This window comes from Psittacula echo (assembly GCF_963264785.1).
Source record: "Psittacula echo genome assembly, chromosome: 1".
NCBI lineage: Eukaryota > Metazoa > Chordata > Aves > Psittaciformes > Psittacidae > Psittacula > Psittacula echo.
This window is the reverse complement of record NC_137735.1, coordinates 53,473,825-53,493,978: the sequence shown is the minus strand read 5'-3', so window position 1 is coordinate 53,493,978 and position 20,154 is coordinate 53,473,825. Positions and strand designations below refer to the sequence as shown.

Here is a 20,154-nt window from a genome sequence, read left to right as displayed (position 1 = left end):
TGGGGGTACTGGTGGATGAAAGACTGCACATGAGCGGGCAATGTGCCCTTGCAGCCCAAAAGGCCAGTCATATCTTGGGCCATATCCAAAGGAACATGGCCAGCAGGACAAGGGAGGTGATTCCACCTCCCTGCTCTGGTGAGACCCCACCTGGAGTACTGTGTCCAGCTCTGGAGTCCTCAGTACAGGAAAGATATGGACCTGTTGGACAGGGTCCAGAGGAGGGTCACAAAAATGATCAGAGGAATGGAACACCTCTCCTATGAGGAAAGGCTGAGAGACTTGGGGTTGTTCAGCCTGGAGAAGACAAGACTCCAGGGAGATCTTATTGCAGCCTTTCAGTTCTTAAAAGGACCTGTAGGAGAGATGGGGAGAGACTTTTCAGCAGGGCCTGTTGCAATCGGATGAGGGGTAATGATTTTAAACCAAAAGAGGGGAGATTCAGGCTAGACATGGGAAAGAAAGTTTTTTACGGTGAGGATGGTAAAATACTGGCACAGGCTCGCCAAAGAGGTGATGGATCTGCCACTCCTGGAGACATTCAAGGCAAGGCTGGATGCAGTTCTGGGCAACCTGATCTAGTTGAAGATACATCTGCTCATTGCAGGGGTTTTGGACTAGATGACTTTGAAGGTCCCTTCTGATTTGGAGAGAACTCCAAGAATAAACTCACCAACAAAGTTTTCAAAGTTGACAAGCAGGTATTCTTTATTGCGGTGCTGGGAGACACGGGGGATAGCTCCTCCTAACGTGTGTCTCCCCCTATTGCTCCATACACTGCCTTATATAGATGCTGGGCATACTAAAAACTAATTCTAAAAGTTTATATATTCCATTTTATGATTTTATGCCCCCCTTTGTTTCACTTCCAACCCAAACCGTTTTATAATTCTATTCTATGTTCTATGGTCAAAAATCAGTCCAATGCCTGCCATTTTTCCCCTAACTGTATAAACTGGAGAGCCAATATTACTACTTCTTGAAAGGATGGAGTGATGCATGCCATTTTACATAGTTTCACCAAAACAGTTTAAGCTCTACTACAGCTGAAGTTAGAAAAGCAGGATCCCGATGACTTCAGTGGTACTCAGAGTGTGCTTTGTGTGGGTACAAGAATGCTGTATAAATAGCATTTACATGAATAGGGCCCAATTCTGTACATTTCCTTCCTACCAGATACATTCTTTCATGTATTCTCACTTATTGTACCCATACACTAGGCAAAACTGAAGCATGATTTTGAACTGGTTGTAAACAACTCATATGTAACTGAAGAGAAGAAAAAAATCAATTAGCCTCTTGAAATTAGAAAGTAGAGCAACAGTTTTTTTCAATTCTTTTCCTAAAAAGGATAGTAGAAAGTGTAGGTAATGGAAAAAGCTGTCAGACACTTAATTAATACAGACCAGAGGAAAAGACAGAGGGTGAGATGGGATGAAAACCAGAAAAGAACAGCTAATTGGAGGAGATAGTGACAAGGAAGACATTACAGAAAACCAGGCAACGAAATAAGAGAAGCCTGAAGGATTTAGATGGCTGTGGAAGAGAATGTGAAGAGTAAGAAAGGATTCTTTTGTAAAATAGAAAAAAACTTTAAAGACAGTAAGTACATTGTAATATTAGATACAGAAGTCTGTTTTTTGCCTGGAAAGTGCACACTATTTTGGGCACTGCTGCACATAAAGGTATTGATTAATATCTTCAACTGAAGCACTATCTTGCTGTGAATGGGTGATGGAATTTTTATTGCAAAAATCTAAAAAAGACAAAAGAAAACAAACAAACAAACAAAAAACCAACAAGCCTGAACCTGCTTGGTTCCTGTCAGCAGTCCCTTACGTACATGTTCCATCTCTTTCCCTCAACTGCCAACATTTCCCTGCTTTTCCCCTAATTCCATAGGGTAGGAGCCAGCATGTCTGTATATTCTCCCTGAGCTTTGTGGAGAACCAGGTTAAGAAAAGGGACTGTTCAACAGGCTTTGCAGGATGACAGCAAATGTATTTGTATAAAGCATATTGATGGATTTCTAAATTAATTTAATCATACCAGACATTTTTACAATGAGTGTATTCACAAACCAGTGTTCTGTTGTGGCTGGCTTTTTTTTTTCCCCTTCATAGAACAACATCCTGATTCTAAAATCATTTCAACACAGGAGAAGGGGAAAAATAATGGCTACTAGTTACTTAAGGAAGAGTGAAAAAAAAGAGAGAAAGGTAAGGGTAGAAATAACTCACAACTGTTCATTGCTGCTGCCACTTCTCTTGATGGTCACGTTCATTCACTGCATTGTCTCTTAAATTGCTCACTGAAGTTCAGAAGGGGTGTCTTAAATATTTGTACAAATGGGTCCTAACATGCCAGCAATCCAGTGACTTCCACTGGAAGATTGTTGTGCACACTGGAAGATTGCTGAAGGAAGCGGTCAAGAGATATGAAGATGCTATTACCAAGCACACTGGACTCAGAAGACTAACTTCAGTCGGTTCCTCCAGAGGCCCAGGAGAGGTAAATTAAACATTCTGTAGACACGGAAGATTTAGATAAGAGAGATGTGCACAATCCTGCTTTGGTTTTAAAACCCTTTTCTCTTCCTATGCTTTGTTCCTACTGTCAAAATAAAACAGCATTTTGATTTAAGGAAATCGTTCCGAAGCCTTCATGTAGCACGAGTAGCTATTTGGCAGTACTGAACTCAAGTTTTGCCTGCTGGGTACTGGGTGCTGTTGACTGAGAGCATGATGGGATTTCTCCCATAAAGAAGGCATAAATGAACACACTTAGCAAGGCTACAGAACGGAACAGGTGTGCTACTGCCCCTTTAAATAGTAGTATGTGCTTGTAAGGTTGCATTTCAGGCTAGAAATGTTAAAATAGTGCCATTAATCTAAGTCACTGGACTGTCACGTCCAGCATCAAAGACAAGAGGTGTTTTTAAATATGCTCCCAAAAGGAGTTCCTAGCTGTTAGAGAGTAGGCCAACCTCAGCAACACGCAGACCTCCCCAGGCAAACACACCACTCACTCTAGAGACCATGAAGGCTTGCAGGTGGTCATATTTTAGGTTTTTTTGATATTTACACTAAATAGCTAGGCTAGCAGAATTTTCAGCTTCCATCCACAAAATGTTGTCACAGAATTAACCTAATATGGTACAACGCAATTTTAGTTTCCAGCCTGGGTATAAATTAAGGGCAAAAGGGTTAGAAGAGAGTTTGTGAAGTGCTGGGTATGACAGAGCTCTCTTACAAGAGACTTCCAAGCTACTATAGACCTCTACTGTACAGAAGATAGGATGAGAGAAGCACAAGTATTCTGCTATATCTGGGGTTGGGGTGTTTTTGGACTGGTGTATTCTAGAGACAGGCACTTACCGAAAGATGAAGAATGCTATAAGGATAGGGTTTTCAAATGCAGCTTTTGTGCCTTGATGCTCCCATATATCAAGAAGGCCATAAAAAACACACAGGCACTGACCATGAATATACAATTCGAGACTGCCAAGAGACACTGAGCTGTCATCTCTCCAGATCTCCTGAACATAGGCTTGTTCCCCACAGGCTCATTAGTAGCCCTGACAAATTTCTCCAAGGTTTTGTTCAATCCTCATCATGTCATCCATCCTATACTGCTTAGCTGCAATCCACGAATCTCAGTCTTCTCAGTCTCCATCTCTCTGTCCAGTCTTACTCCCAAGCCAAGTACATTTGGAGAGCACAGGCAACAAGCCTGAAAGAAAGGCTGCTATTCACCATGTGAATTTAAGCACCTGCTTAACTGGATTTAATTAGATACAGAAATGATTTGTCAAATCTGAGTCAACTGATAAAAAGGGTCAACAAAAATTTAAAATTATACACAAATTTTGCCTATTTCTTCAAAATTATTGTGTCCATCAGGTTGGCAAGTATCAGTGGATAGAACCAACGGATGAACTTAAATAACACAACTTAAATAACACAAATTAACTTTCATGAATTTCCCTGAGCTATCACTAATGCAAATGAACAGCTCAGTGTTTTAATAAAAGCTTATTATTTTGTTTTTTATTTTTTTCGGGGTTTTTTTTTTTTGTTTTGTTTTGTTTTGTTTGGGGTTTTTTGTGTTTTTTTTTTTTTTTATTTATTTGTTTTTATTATGTTTTAATAAAAGCTGACTTATGCCTCAGATGTTCCTATAATATATGACTAGGAAGCAGTAAGCTTGTAAGAGCTGTGAAATATGAGGAAAATGGGATCTAATATTGAAATAGACCACTTAAAATATCTCCTTTGCAAAAGTGTGGGGTTCTTTTTTTATATATTTTCTCCGATTTTTAAATGTGTAAATGTGATTTTTATAAGAGGTTTGTGTCTAACCTAGAAATGGAAAGCACGAAATGAAAGCACCTCATTATTTAAAACTGCAAATTTTAACACAATTTTGCTGAGGCATCTACATTGTCTCTATTTATGCATATGTTGAATCCCAGCCACTTGAGACACACACATATTTATTCCCAGACATTTCTTATCAGAATTTGTGAAGAAGACGTATTTGAAACTGCTTCAAATCTGAGAAACTTCTAAGACACATGCCTTGCCAGCACACACTTGTACAGGTAAGGTATGCTGTATTTATTTGCAGGTTCCAAAGCATTCTGCACTAAATTCTGTCCTCTATCTGGAGTAAAATGAGCAGCAGTTATCCGGTTTATAGATTTGACAAATTCTTCTGACTATCTGCTGACTTTGTAAACTACTTGGTCTACATCTGAAGAATGATATTAAGGTCACCAGGGTTTCTGCGTAACTTCAAAGCTTCCTAAACTAGAATCACACAACTTTCAGGCTGAACAAATCTCACCAGGCTGCGTGCACAGCTTTAAGACTCTTTGAAACACAGCCATTTGTTTCAGAGAGTTTACAAATTCTATTAGGCATATCTGGAGTGCAGATAAATTCTAATATACCACAATTATTTTTTTGTACTAAAAGAAACTTCAACATTCCAAAGTCTGTAGCTTCTAACTATCATTTTACCCTACCAAAACAAATTTTGTTTAGTTGTGATTATATTCAAATTTGTAAACAGAAATCATTTTCTAGACCATATTTAACAAAAAGAGGCCCTGGGAGATTGTCCTTGCAGTGAAATCTGCTACTTATAAGATCCCTTACTAGGAAAAACTCCTTGTTTAATTAAAATTCAAACTGTCATTAAAAAAAATAATTCTCTATTAGCTGGAGAACAGATATCCACATTTTAAGACTCCTAATATACAGAAGTTTAGGTGCAGTTCCTAATTATTTTAACCTGGAAACGTAATGCCTCCAACAGTATCAAAACAGAAGGGATGCTGGTTTTTCTTGAACACGCAGCATGTGAGCAGATCCAGGTGGACTAGTCAACAGTAGAAAGTGGGTTTTCTCTTATGTAAGTAATTGGGTCACTGTCTAATGTTCCTTTGTGATCCTAAAACATGAACTACATCCTGAGAGGGAGTTAAAAAGGGACAACCAACCTCCTTGACAGATGCCATAGATGAATCTCCATAGCTTTCTCTCCTGTCAAACGGTGATGCCATTTTCCCCTTCATTGAACAAATGTTAGTTTATGTTAATCTCGGGGGTGGTAGGTAGTTACATATTTATAAATAATTAAATTGTCAGAACTTTCATAAATAAATCAGCTTTACTTGAGGAAAATTATAATGAGTCTTCTCAAGGACTGTCAGCAGCAGCCAAATGATATTACAAAAACAGAAGGTAAAAATTACCTCATTTTATTTACATTTATACCCCAATGGGCTGCAGAATAGAGCTACTTCCTCATTTCTGTCTCCTCTTTCTGTCCTCTGTTGTTCCATTCATCCATCTATTGTCCCTGTTTTTCCTCCGCTTCTAGTATTTCTCTCCCTCGATACATTTCCCTTAGGGAATTTTTGTTGCCTTCTATTCTTGTCTCGGTACCTGTTTCATTTCCATTATTACCGCTTTGTTTCCTTCAGGTTTCAGCTGTTCTTCTGCCCTTTCGCTTTCCACTTCTAGTTTGATGCTGTAGAAAGCCAGATGCTCCTCAACAGACTTCCAAAACCACCTCTGAATATTCTGTTTTCATGAAACATACTTGTGAATGAAGCCTTTAACCTAAAGCTAAAGACAAAATCAGTTGATTTCAGTCTCACATAATAACAAAAGAACACAAATATTGGCCTGAACATGGAAACAGATATTCATTATAGGAACATTACTTGAAGGAACATTACTGAAGTAAGAGAGATGCAGTCTAAAAGCAGTTTCCTATGTGTTTGTGTTTGAAGACAAGACTTTTGCTGTGTTTTTAGGAAAGGCTAATACAACATTTTATACTGGCTTAAATTGGTGTATTCTGGCTGGCTTGAATTTACTGGTGTTGTTAGAAGTCTCACTGTTTTAACTTAAAGAAAACACAAAACCAAAATAATTAAAAATTATCTTTTTGTGCAACTGATTTATCTCTTTGCCAAGCAGTTTATTAGTCTGACTTGCATCACTTGTAATAAAACTAGTAAAAGAACTTTAAAGATGGAAGAAATCTTTTCATTAGTTTTCATTTTTCCTTGTGTCTGAGGCTACTGATTACATTTTTTAATAAAAAGGAGGTTTATCCCTATCTTCCCAAAAGCAATATTGCACACAGCCATGCCTGAAGATTCACATCCTCCTGCCGCCTTTATTTCCTGAACCAATGTCATGAAGACAGGCAGTGTCTTGTTACACCTTGATCTGTGGTTAGGTTTGGATCTGGTGTTCCACAACCACCAGACTGACCCCAAAACTTGATACATAGTTGTGTGTGGTAAGTCTTCAGGAAAACTGGGAGAGAAAATAGAGTATAGTGGGAGGACAGAGACAATATAAATCTTCATTCTGACAACAGCGTAGCTAAGTGGACACTACTTAAATAAATCCACCTACATTACAGCCTGTGTACCTTATATATCTTGTCATTGTGCTATCACTGCTACATATTGTACAAAGAGTCTAGCAGGTTGCTTTCACAGTTTGTTGCCCAACTAAGCACCTAAATATGTATTAAGCTTCATCAGAGCAGAGGCTGCCATCCATTTCCTGCCAACAAAACCAGTACTGTCAAAATGGAAGAATATTTTTATGAGCTTTCACTATTACAGACCATAATGTCAACACCTGAAACAAACTGATGCGTGCCATTAAAAAAAAATAAAATAAATAAATGTGATCTGGTTTTGTATTCTGTATAGAAACTCTCATACGTGGTGTTGCTCCATCTTTCCAGGCCAATGGATTACTGTTGAGTGGTAAACATGTAACTAAGTTCCTGATTTTCATTTTATTAATTTATGTAAGTAGAATAACTGCAGCCTGCTTACAATAACTTCCACGGGCCACTGCTCTAAAATAGATTTTCTTGGATACAGTGTATTTGCACAAGTATACCAGTTGTGGTTTTCGAGGTTAAAAACAAGAATTGACTGGAGAAGGGGCTATTCATTGTGAAACTGAAGCATTACATTAGTTCTTATAAATTGTTCTTTATAAAAACAGAAGTACTGGTGGTGCACATCATCTCAAATATTCAAATCGCTCTACTGCCAGGAGTACTTCAGACAACTTGCCTCTCAAAGCCAAAAGTTGAATATTGTTTAAATTGTACTCAGGCACAACTTTAAAAACTATAAATGCAAGCAACAAAACCTGTAATTTTGGAAATAACTTATATTAATGAGAGAAAATCACTATCTCTAGGAGGAAACAACTGCCATAAGGTCTGCAGAGGAATACACACTTGGAAACAGTGGCAGCAAAGATATTTCTATACAGTAAAGATAATGCAGATCCATGCATACAAACCAAGTATTTTTAATATCAGAAACCTTATGACTGGAGCTACATTATACCTGCTTGGGCTTCTGTTTTATATCACTGGTATAGAAACCAGCTAATACCATACCAAACTTCATAAATACAGAATAGACCACATGGTTAACTGTGAGACATTACTGCACTCTGCCACAAATATGTGCTTGTTGAACAGAATTTATGGAAAGATACAAAAGCTATATGAAGAACACATTCATCCTTGATTCAATTCTAAGGATTTTCAGCTTTTATGCAATGCATTACCAAAAAAGAATACTATAAGCTGAATGAAGGATGCTAGTGCATTAACTATATGAGCTTACACATAGATCTCCAACATGGAAAGTCGTTATTAGTTGCTAGCTGAGGTGAAACTGCTTTCAGTCTTTGCCACTCGCAACAAGATCTGCTGCAGAGGCTACTTGGAGTTTGCCTTAATTTTAAAGACAGTGGAATTTGGCCCTGATATATGAAGTGTGTGTGTGGGGAGGTTCCTCTGTATTTTCACAACCATTCTTTCTGGGTAAGTGTGGATGGGTACTGATGGATTCTACAGGAAAATTATTTCAGTTTTCCTGAAAATAATTGTAACTACTCTGACTTATGCAGCAAGATGTAGCAGATTTTCAAGCTGTTTACAAACTTGCCTGCAACTGAAGCGTAGTCTCCTTTTTAAAGGAGTGCTGTACTCACTCTGCACTAGCTTTTCTGAGCAGGTTTTAGCTGGTGTCCTTAAGTTTTTATTTTTGGAAGCTAAAATAGAGTTAGCTGCAACTAGACTTTGACCAGAATTACAAGATTAATAGTCCTACTTTGTGAATAGAGCCAGGAAACATATATGAACTAAATCCTAGTGTCTTGTCTTTTCAACCCACATGAAAAGAGAGACCTTCACTACACCATTATAGTTTTACCTAATTCTGATTAAACCTGACAGTTATTTCTCATGCCTGACTCTGGCAGCTTCTAATTTGAACCATTCTCCAAAAGTTCTCCATCACTTTAAAAGAGTTAATAAGTATTTATTGTCATTTCACAACCAGCAAAACTGAGGCACTGCAACTGTTTCTTTCCATGGAAACTTCTAGTTAAAAGTGAAAGATGTGTGTGATCTGCAAAGAAACTACTGATTTACCTAAGATCACAGGAAGCACTGATGTCAAACCTCTGAGCCGAATTCAGGAACTACCACTTCCTTACCCTGGTTGCAAACCATAGCTCCCTGCTCTCGGGATCTGCAACCTTGATCCCATTAAATCTGCCAAGCAGGATAGGTCTTTGGCAGCTCAGCGTGGACACTCCCTATCCATCCCTGGGATCTACGTTACAGCCGGATAATCTGTTTTACGGTGACTGTTTTAATAGCGAGAGAGCTGTAGTTTGTGCAAGAGGACAAGGTGGAGAAGGCAAGAGAAATTCACTGGGTGCTCTGTAGACAGAAAAAAAAAAATCAAATGCTATACTTCCTAGATTCACACGGCATCTGTTGGAAACCCCATACAAGTGGCGACCAGTGTGAAACTACTTAATTTACAACCTTAAGATAAAAAAGGCAGAGGTAATATGGCTGCATTTGTAAGCATGAGTAATGCTCAGTCTAAAAGCCGGAGAAATACGAGGATCCTTGTGTCTTCCACAAACAGTTAAAGGAGATAATAAAATAATCTTCTAAACGTATTGCCCCAACTGTCTCCATTATGCAAACAGTCACTAGGAAAGCGTCCTGGGGGTACCTTATATAACTCCTTGATCGGAAGCCCCTTTCGCACTCGGGGAATTTATCTTTCCTGTACCCCACTTGAATTCGCACCCAGGACCGCGAGTGCCGTTCGGGGCGCACCGCGGGACTGACCAGTCGGGCGCCAGCCTGGGGCAGAGCCGGCAGGCGGGGCCGGCCGGCGGCAGCAGTAGCGCAGGAGAAGCGGAAACTTTGCGCCGCAGGGGCCGGGCAGTGGCCACGGCAGCGCCGGTGGAGAGGTCGGCGGAACCCCGCTGCCACCCCAGTCCTCCGCCCGGGCTGAGGGGAGGAAGGCAGCTGACAAGGAAGTTACACCAGTCACCCGCCACCGGAGACGAGCGTGCGGCGGCCTCCAGGGGCAAAGGGGCGGCGGCAGGGGCTACACAGCGCACAGCTGAGGCGACTTACCCATGGTGCCGCCGCGGCCTCCTCCTCTTTCCCCTCCTGCCGCTGCTGCAGCCACCGCCTCTCCGCTGGCGCGGAGGGAGGCGCGGGAGGCGTGTGCGCGAAGCCGGCAGGGCGAGCACGGCAGCAGCGCGGAGCCTGCGTGCGGCGCGACTATGAGTCAGGGTAGCACATCCGGGCAAGGCCGCCTGGGAGACACCGCCCGCCCGGCAGCACCCTGCTGCTGCTGCCGCCGCCGCCGCCGCCGGGGAAGGGCGGGCAGCCACGGAGGGAGGAGGCTGTGCGGAGCTGGCAGGAGCACCCTCTCAGCTGGGAAGGAGGGAGCTGAGGGGGCGGGTCCCTGTGGAAAACGATGACTCCCACCTCTCTCCGCAGCCACGGGCCTCCTTTGTTAGAGGGGCTGGGGTGGGGCTGCCAGGGGGGCCGTGGGGCTGGCATGGCGGTGAGGGAGTGAGGGGCGCCAGTGAGGCCGTTAAATAACGGCTGCGAGCGGAGCGGTGAAGCTCACACACATCTCTAGCTGTGGGTGCCTGAGCCTATATTCTCTTTCTCCCGAAACCCCACACCTGTCCAGGGCTGGGGAGAAAGGGCTGAGGCTGTACTGATGGGAGGGATTTTTCTGCACTGTTGGCCACCACTAAGAGTTCTGTAGAAGGTGGGCTGCCGCAGCTTGCTTCTGGGGCTGCTGAGGGGAAGGAGCGGGACTGGGACCGGGTGGCTCTTCCCAGGGGACTGGCAGTGGGCAACGTCTGCCTCTTCAAAGTTCCTACCTAGGCTCCACTGAGGCTGCATCCCTCAGTCCTCCGCGGCCTCGTCGAGGGCAAGCTGGACATATCAGGAGGAGGTGGGGTGGTTTAAAATGGGTGTTTGGATTTATATTCAAGCGTATGGACTCTCGGAGGAGCATTTTGCAAGGGCGGTGTGTTAAGCTGGATGGAAAAGCTTAAGTAGGCTGTGTGAGGAAAAGAATCAGTGGAGGAAACCTCCAGGTGAATCTCAATTGCTGAACCAACATGACTTCTACACCCAAAATTGAAAGGCTTATGCACAAGGCAGTTGTGTGGAAGGCAATTTTAACAAGAAAATTTCTATTCAGCATTTCCCCTTCCTTTCAGCTGCGGGTTACTCAGTCCCTATAATGCAGGGAACAAAGAAGAACTGTTTGCTGTTGCAGCCCTCACTATAGTGCTATCACTAGGAATCATTTTGAGTGGGTGGGTGTGATGAGTAGTTTTTGTAGCATTTTCACTTTTTTCCAAGTCTTTCCATGTATACTTCTTCACAGGTTTACCAGAGTCATTCCTAAAGTGTGGTTAAATAGAGTAGGATCAAACAGTATGATGGAAGGTCTTGCTTGCTCTATAGAAATGGATAGGCCAGGGGCAATTCAGTTGGGCAATTCAAAAAGGAAGTTGCAGATGAGCTAGTCCCTGCAGTGGCTTCACAAGTGACACCAGGAGTCAGCAGCTGCTGGGGTGTTCTTCTCTGGAAGAAGCCCCAGGAGCTTTCATGCCTGTAAAAGAGCAGTGTGATATGACAAGCAAAAAATAATTCATCAGTCCTCCCGTGAAGTACAGGCTGAGCATGTTGGGGTCTGTCCATTTATTTTGTCTGATTCACCAACAATTTCCTTAGGACATCAGCAGAATTTTGCAGTTCACCTCAGCGGGGTTAATCACTGTCCCGGTATGCAGAGCTTGACACTGGAGATACGTGATTTTATGATCAGCTTGTAGTGAAAATCTGTGGTTTTACAATTGCTAGACACTTTTGTTACAGTTTCCATTGCACTATGACTGCAGAAAATTCAAACCAGAACATGTTGAGTTTTTTAATTGGCAGGGTTTGTCTAATTCAGTACTTGATAAAATATAGGGATTCTTAAATGAGTCTGAGTGGTGAAAACTTCTATTTTTCTGCTTTCAACTGTTTAAAAATCTTGCCTGAAATTCATCTTTGTCCTATGTTTTTGCCTCCTTATTTTGCTCAGCAATATATTTTGTTTTGCTTTTGTAACCGTCCCACATGTTTCCTCTACTTGTCTGGGGAAAAAGGCAGTGAAATTCTGTTCCTACTGATCCACCTATGAGGGGTCATAGAGGAGATATTCCACATGTTATTCCATATTATTTCCCACTTGAATATCTGGTATAAATCAGAGCAATCTGTAAAATGCATGGGTTTCACAAGTTTACTTGTATGTCCTAATCGAAGTGTACACTTATATCTTTGCAGGACCCAGAAAGATAAGACTCTTATGTGCTCCAAGAGGATTTTGTGGACAGTGAGTTCTAAAGGCTTCTGCTTTCAAAAAAAAAAAGTTGCCAGGAAGAGGCCTGACACTACAGAGCGTCTTTGGTTATAATTGGTTTCAGTGGATCCAAAAACCTGTAAAAAAGTAGACAGACTTTTTGATCTTTGGACTGAATACTTATTAATTCTAGGAGAGAAAGAGAAACCTCCAGAGGAGCTGGGGACTTTATTTTTTGTCAATCTCTCAATTGGGTACAAGTCTATAACAGAACAAAAAGGGTGTTATAAAAAGAATCCCAATAAAGCCCTGCCATTCTTGCAGTTGAGTGCGAGATCCTGTATATATGGCTACTCATGGTATAGTGCAAAAGGGAGAGGAGTCTTGAGGGCATTTCCATCTCCAAGAGACTATACAGAAGAGCTTTGGGCCATTAGGCTTAGATACCGTATCTACAGAAGATGGTATGCAAAATCAGTGTGCTGATGAGCACCTGTGAAGTGTGGTGAAGTGATGCCTGTGAGAATATCTCATTAAAAACAATGAAATAATTATATTTTGGATGTATTCATCAAGATAAAAAATAATGAAAAAAGCAAGTTTTTGAGGAAAACTGGAAACCAGAATGAATGTATTAAGTTACTGGTGAGGTTTGCAATAGAATTTGGGAAGAAACCTGTACAAGCCCATTCTGTGAATTTCAGGGGATATTTAATTTCAGCAGCATGAAAGATTCTACCATAAAAATAAGCTTTAGAACAGCTTATCAGATCACTGCTTGTTTCTGCACTTGTAATGCAGCTGTGACTACAGAAATTATGAAGTTATTAACAAATGCTATCTCTGCACTCCCAAACACTATGCCTGATGTCCCTCAAGAAAATGGAAGATCAGGTCAGAGTGACCTTCTAGTGCTCACTACTTCATGAATTTTCTGTTTCATGTCTTGCATCAGTTTCATATTCTCAGCACACCTCCTCACCCCTGACACAGCAATTCTGTGAAAATCTTCTCGCATACATTATATTATTTAATTTGGCACAAAGTTGCATTAAGGAATATATTTTTAATTGCCTCTGTACTGATGTTAGAAACCTACATGAGCAACAGGAGGATGTTGGGATGCTAGAATACATAGGGAGATATGATATAGTACTTTAACTTCCTGGAATTTGGGTCCTTATGGGAATAGGTCACCATAACTTGTTCTTTCAGTAATGAAGGACAGAGAAAGCAGAAGTGTGGGCAGCACTTTACCCCTTGTTTCCTTATTAGAGGCACAGACAAACCTCCAAGCCCTGGCACCTTGAGAAACCTAAGTTCTTGTAAAGCTAGAGGTGGAAATAGTGCAGGGATATCTTGCACATGGAAAACAGGACAAGCTACCTCTTGAGATCATCCTGTCGTATGTGAATGGGAAGGCGACAAAGCGTGTACAGGGATAGTTTTGCCAGGGATGACTTGATGTCCTTCTCCCTGACAGTAAACTGCCTCACATTTTCCATGGGATAAGAGCAGTTCTTAATACAGAGTTAACACCCAGCCTTGTTCTATGATAACTCATTCGTGTTCCCATATCTGGTGTGTTAAGTATTCATGATAAAGCCTTGCTGGGAAGTGCTGGGAAGTTGTAGTAAGAAAACTTCAATCTTGACATAAGGTAGAAGTTTCTAGCTGTGAGTGCAATTTAAATATCAGAATGGCTGACCTGGGTAAGTGAAATCTGAGAAACTCATGGTTTTTTCATATCTCTCAGTCCCAAGCTTGCAAAAGCAAAGTTTTAATCTGGCTTGAAGGAGAAATCTCTGTGTCTTATGTGTAAGTGTGTATGCATTGTGTGTCATGCTATGAGATTGCAGTAACTTTCTGGCCTGAAAATTTGAGACTTTTTGAATGCCCAGTATTACTCTCCTGCTTTTTTCTTACGTATTGAGGAGAGTGAAAATGGGATATCGTGCTTGGTATGTTAACAACACATGAAGACAGTAGCTATAGGCTAGTATTACATTTTAGAGCTGAAGGAGGTTTCCTGTATAGTTGGGAAGGAATTGCTCCCCTCTTCCACTCAAATGTAACTGGGCAGTTGTATTGTATTTTGTTTGCTTGCTAGTGTTTTGTATTTTGTATTTCCTACAGCTGTCAAGAAGAGATAGGAGACCAACTGGAGGGAAAGAATTGCTCCAAGATTATTTAGTGTTTATAAAATCTACTTGGATGATCTAGTCGGAAGATCTGGGCTTGGGAAAGATTTTGCTTCTAGGTGAGACTGGTAGGGGCCTTACCTCTATTTGCCTTTCCCTTCACTGTGGGAGGTGGTTTGCCAGCTGGACTGTTTTTGTAAATCTCACCTAACTAGCACCTAGAGATGCAGCTGTCTTTGGTATGAGAACTTGGTGGTTCCTATTCCTCAGTGGTGGCACACAGTCAAATTTGATTAAATCCCATTAGGGCTCAGCTGAGTAAAGTCAGACTAGTCTACGGAACATCTAGGTTAAATTTATTTGCCTCTGATACCCAGATGACTTAATAGTACCTGCTGGCATGTTATGCCTAAGGAAGTGATTCAAGTCAGCTGAGAGGGCTGGGAGGAAAAAGAAGTAGAAAAGAATTAGCTAGCATTCTGGTTTATATCCTTCAAAGGCAAGTGGGAACACAACTTTCCTCAGTCAACTCAAATGCTATAAAACAAGAGGTTAAAATATTCACCGCAGTGGGTCTTTGTCTGTAGACATCTCTAAGCTATTCTGTAAGTATATTTTTCCCAGTATTGACTGGCTTTCATCATGTAATTTTAGTTATTTTCCTACTTAACTTGGAGGAATGTGAAATAAATTGGGAAAAACTCTTTTTATAGATTCACACTGCTATTTCTGAGTAAGTGCTAATACACAGTCATGTTCTTGGGTAAAGGCTTATTTTGTATTTGTTACATGTATAACGCAATTATACCATGCTCTTTAGTTTTATTGTGTACCTTTAGTATATTTTCATTTGTGTAAATCACATGGTTTTGGACTCAGTCAGGTGAAATGCATGCATCTTTGGCAGAGTTTGCTACAGTGTTTTATTTAAGTGTTATGAAGCATTTAATATTTAGATGCTATAATTTATTACTACATAATTAATGTTACATTTCTAGTGGAACCGTTATGTTCTGTCCTACTTATTTCTCTGCTTCCATCAGTTTCTCTGCTTTGGTGCAAATAAAAATAAGGCCCATAAAAATCTCCTAATTGTAAAAATAGCTTATGACTTGATAATACTGATGAAGATAATTTGAATTCTACCTAGATTGTAATAATTGCAAGAGTGAAGTTATAGCTAGGTAAGGCCAACTGTATTCAACTGTTAGTGATGCATAAACTAAAACATTACAATACAAAGAAAATTATATTTTGAAGTAAAGTTACAAAAATAACTTGGTTTGAAATCCCTTCCTTTTACACTTTCTAGGTGATATAGACAAGTCACTTTGGTCTGTGATCATATGTCCATGAGGGCAGCCTTTCAACAACTGATTGCTAAGAACTGATCTATTGTTCATTGTATGTATTCTAATAAAATCAAATAACAAAAAAAAAGTCCAAAGAAAAACTCCACTATGCTGTAGCACACAGTGCATCCCTCAGCGTCAGGTTCGACACTGCAGTGCTTCAATAACGTCAGTAAGCTCTCAGGATTTAAATAAGAGATGTGTACACCATGCTTTCTTCTTTAAATCTTCCTTCTTTTTTTCAACCTTGCAAATCCAGTGAGCTTGGGCTTCTGCAGTACTCTCTTTCTTTATTTTGACTCCATTTGCTTTGTTCCTGTCAGGAAATAATTTTGCCATATTTGACAACTGAACTAATTCTGGTTGAAGTTAGCAAGTTACTAGCTAGATGAGTGCCTTCAGAGGAATTTGCAACTCTGAGGCAGTGTCTTATTGTGTTACTGCCCACAGCATGCTAGTTTTATATTTATTTGGAGAAGGGAATATCCAGCTGACTGAACTGTGTCCTTTTTAAACCTGTCTTTAGTTCAAGCATATGAAATATGAGCTATGTGGATTATTTAATTTTTGGTTTATTAGTACAGGAATCCAGCCTATATCTTAAACTATAAGAAGTTCTTCAGTGTTTATCTATGCAGGACCCTGTATGTTTTGAAGTTCCTTGACTGTAAAACTGGCTCTAGGTTTCACTGAATTTCAGAAACAGGAATTTCACTAAATATATATATATTTACATATATATGTATCTTCATGTCTATTTAATATGTATATGTACACACAAATATGTATACATGCCTAGACATTTTTGGGGTGCCTTAAATATAAACTGGATATGAACTAAAAAGGAAAAGTCTTTCTGCATTTGTGGAAGTCTGAAATAATAACTCTGAATATAACAGACAAAATCCTTAAACTTTAATTTTTCAGTGTTACAGAATTTGGCTTTTTCTTAAATATGTTACAGTCTTCACATTCCTGTTGAAATTACCATTTTGCTGGAGCTCTCCTCCCTCCCCCTCTTTTCTCCCACCTCTTTTTCTTTCTAGCCCTTCAGCAATAGCAACCCATATTTCTCTGACTGAATTCCACAACATAAATAATTAGTTGTACCCCATTGTCCTGGGTCTCAGAAGTAGAGCTCAGTTTGCAACCAAGCAGTTACAGATATAACCTGATGATATGAAGTAATATTTTGGATTGTCATTTTCCCCAGACAAGCTCTCAAAACTCATACTGTATTAGAGATGCTGCAAGAAACTTAGCCTGTAATAACATCTGTGATTTCTATAGCTGAAAGCATACAGGTGGACAAATCTGAGAAGAAAACAGAATTTTCAGATAGATGTAGAGCTCTGGTCTGCTCTGTTCCCGCTGAAGCTTCTTTTCCTTGTATTTCCTTCTACCAATGCAGCTCAGGAGATTGGGGTGGAATAGCAATTTATGCTGTTAAAGTGATTAATGCCTAACAGCAAAGGCAGGGTGTGTGTCTGTGTGTAAAAGGTACATGATGGAGCAATTAACTGTAAGTGCTGCTTCAGGCAATGAAGGTGCTGGTGGTGTTCATGAAGGGATCAGCAAGTGTCTCAGTTTTGTTAGCATGAATTTCACATTTTTTTAAAATCTTTTTTTATGTTGAAATCTTGGTACCCATAATTTTATCAGTAAAATCACATCTATGGTAGCATCAAAAATAAACTGTAGACATTTTATAAGTAAGCTAGTGTCTTCCAAAACTAGAATTAGGGACAGTCTGCACCTAAGTACCAGCAGCGAGGCTGTTATTGTAGTGAGCTCTTGGATGAGGCCTTGGGTGGCATGGTTTAGTGTGGGGTGTCCCTGCCCATGGCAGGGGGATTAGAACTAGATGATCTTAAGGTCCTTTCCAACCCTAACTATTCTATGATTCTATAAAGCTTGTGTATTCACAGAGGTTGAGAATTTCAGAGAGGCAATCCTGAGACATTAAAATGCCTACAACAGTTACTTTCAGGATGTCAAAGCATTTCATTATCTGTAACTACTTAAGTTAAATCTGGATGTTTGATTATTCAGATTTCTTGGGATTTGCATCCACAGAAGCACAAAAGCCTTGATATCTCAAAATGTTTGTGTCAGTTTCTCCCTCCTTAATACCCTTTTCCCCAAAAGGGGCACTAATCTGCATACTGTAGCAGGAGATCTCAGAAGTTATGAAATGTGCTAATTTTAATAGTCTCTCACAAAATATTACTAAAACAACTTCACTGAGGCAGGTTCCCCACTTCTTACTGTTTACATTTGTAAGTTTGGTCCATGTAAAATACCCAAACATAATGATATTCCAGGCCCAAACAAATTTATTTACTTTCCCCAGGGGAAATGCAAATTAGTATTTAAAAGAAATAATCTTGACTTTGAGGACAGGTTCAGTTGCCTCTAAGCTCCTCAGGCTGTGTGTAAGACTTGTGCCTCACTTGCAAACGATTTAGGTTTTAGGCAATTAATACAGGGCATGAGTGCTGTTGATTAATGTGAAAAAGATGTTCCTTAGTCTAGAGTCTTTAACATGATACTTCAAAAGGCTATGAGGGTGTTTGGGCTTGGTGGATGAAGATTCCAAGAATAGGACAGCCAGCTTGATAGCCAGTGTAGCAGCTGGACCAGGAAGTGTATGTATATATATATATATATATATATATATATAGGACTGTGAGGAGGTTACACTTTGTATTGTTAAATTACTCTTGTGATACAGAAATAATATCGTTATCTATTATACTCCAAGCACTAATGGAAGGCTGATCTGATGCATCAGGAGAAAAGAAGGCAATAGAGAGATTTAAAAAATCTGATGTTTGTATTGCATGATGGAAAAGATTTGTGGTCAGCAGTAGTGTTCTGACAGGTAAGGAGAGCTGCCAAGCCAGAATACATCCAGGCTATAGCAGCAGCAAGGAAGGATCAGATCGTAGGCAGAATTGCATGCCAGTGCAATTAGAAATGCAGAGATCCTTTAATATTTCCATGTTTTCATTATCTACTGAACAAGCTACTGTCACCAAAAAAAAAAAAAAAAAAAAAAAAAAAAAAAAGAAATTAAATATAGACTGTTGAATTATTTAAGGATTATTTCCATCAGTGTTTTAGACTGGAGTCTGGGTTATTCACAATTGTATGAAAGTCTCTGAATTGGCATAGCACAAGAAAGTGCAATAGTGGAAAGTTTCACTGTTCTTTTCCTTACTGAGATAAATACTGTGGGACAGACATGAGTCTGTGACAGGCTCACATTCTAAGTCCACGTAGTGAAACTCAGATGTCGTTTTCCTGCAACTGTACAGGTGTGCTCCCGATGTTTGGGGACACTCCTGAGTGTACTGAACACGACCATTTAGCAGCATAGATTTAGCCTATTTGTCGTACAAGTACTGCATGCATCTGGGTTCACAGTCACAGCTCTTTCTAAAAGCTGCCAGATCCACACTTTTCCTAATAATGGGTATTAATATACTGGTTTTACTTATCAGGCTTTCTAATTTTGAAGCTTAGAACTGATTTGGAGTCGCCCTATTTTAGTACTGCATATGAATGTTAGTGTATTTTCCCCACCACGGCTGTTAATTTAGCCTGTCAGGCATTGTGGCAAACCGCAAGACCTTGCAGGTACTTGTCATGTCTGAAAACTTTATCCATAGCAGTGCAAGTGGGGGTGGAAATTGAAACAAAGGTAATTACCATGTTATCTTGATCTTCAGGCGATGGAGATTGCTCTTAGGAGTGATTTCCCTTGGGAGAGAAGGGGGAAGGTAAGAGTAGGAGCCTGCAGTGCTGAGTTGGTGCACTCTGAACTGTTTTTGGCATGGTAAGGAGAGCTGCAGCAGAGGCATAGGACCTGCAGTTTGTAAGAGGAAATACAGTCCGTCAACAACATATGGAGCACAAGCTGAAGTTTGGGGAGAGGTGATGGGGGGGGAGAGCGTATAAACAAGGAGGTTTTAAAATGCAAATTTTATAAGAGGTTTGTTATGATTTAACCTTATAAAGGTATTTCTGATTTAAATGGCAGTTTTCCAGTACTCTCTACTATTGCTGTTTCTAGCTCTATGATATGGCCCTGACCTCCCCATCACACCAAATTGTATTGTGGTGTGTATGTTGATAATTTTTATATAAAAATGTCTCCCACTTCATGTTAGTCTGCATTCAAGGACACCCATATATGTGCTCTTATCAGTATTTTTAGTTATAAGGACCTCTGGAATTGAAATCAAAACACTCTTGTCAACAAGAAACTGAGAGGCCTTTGAAAAATTAGCTTTGAAGTCTTAAACATCTTGCTGCAGGGCTGACCACAGCTGCACTTTCCAAACTTCCTGATGGCAAGGGCTCCAGGGGTGTTAGAGAAAGAAGAGTTTTCAAGTAA

General features: G+C 40.2%; 1 protein-coding gene across 1 annotated transcript in view; it reads right to left on the bottom strand.

The window, feature by feature from the left end:
- The window catches only part of RAP1GDS1 (Rap1 GTPase-GDP dissociation stimulator 1), a gene marked incomplete at both ends in the record, with an annotated part of 94,044 nt that extends 88,475 nt beyond the window's left edge, over positions 1-5,569 (bottom strand). The window contains 1 exon segment of the mRNA XM_080636154.1: positions 5,507-5,569. Within this exon segment, the coding sequence (XP_080492280.1) occupies positions 5,507-5,569 (63 nt within the window).
- Positions 5,570-20,154: the final 14,585 nt, after the last annotated feature.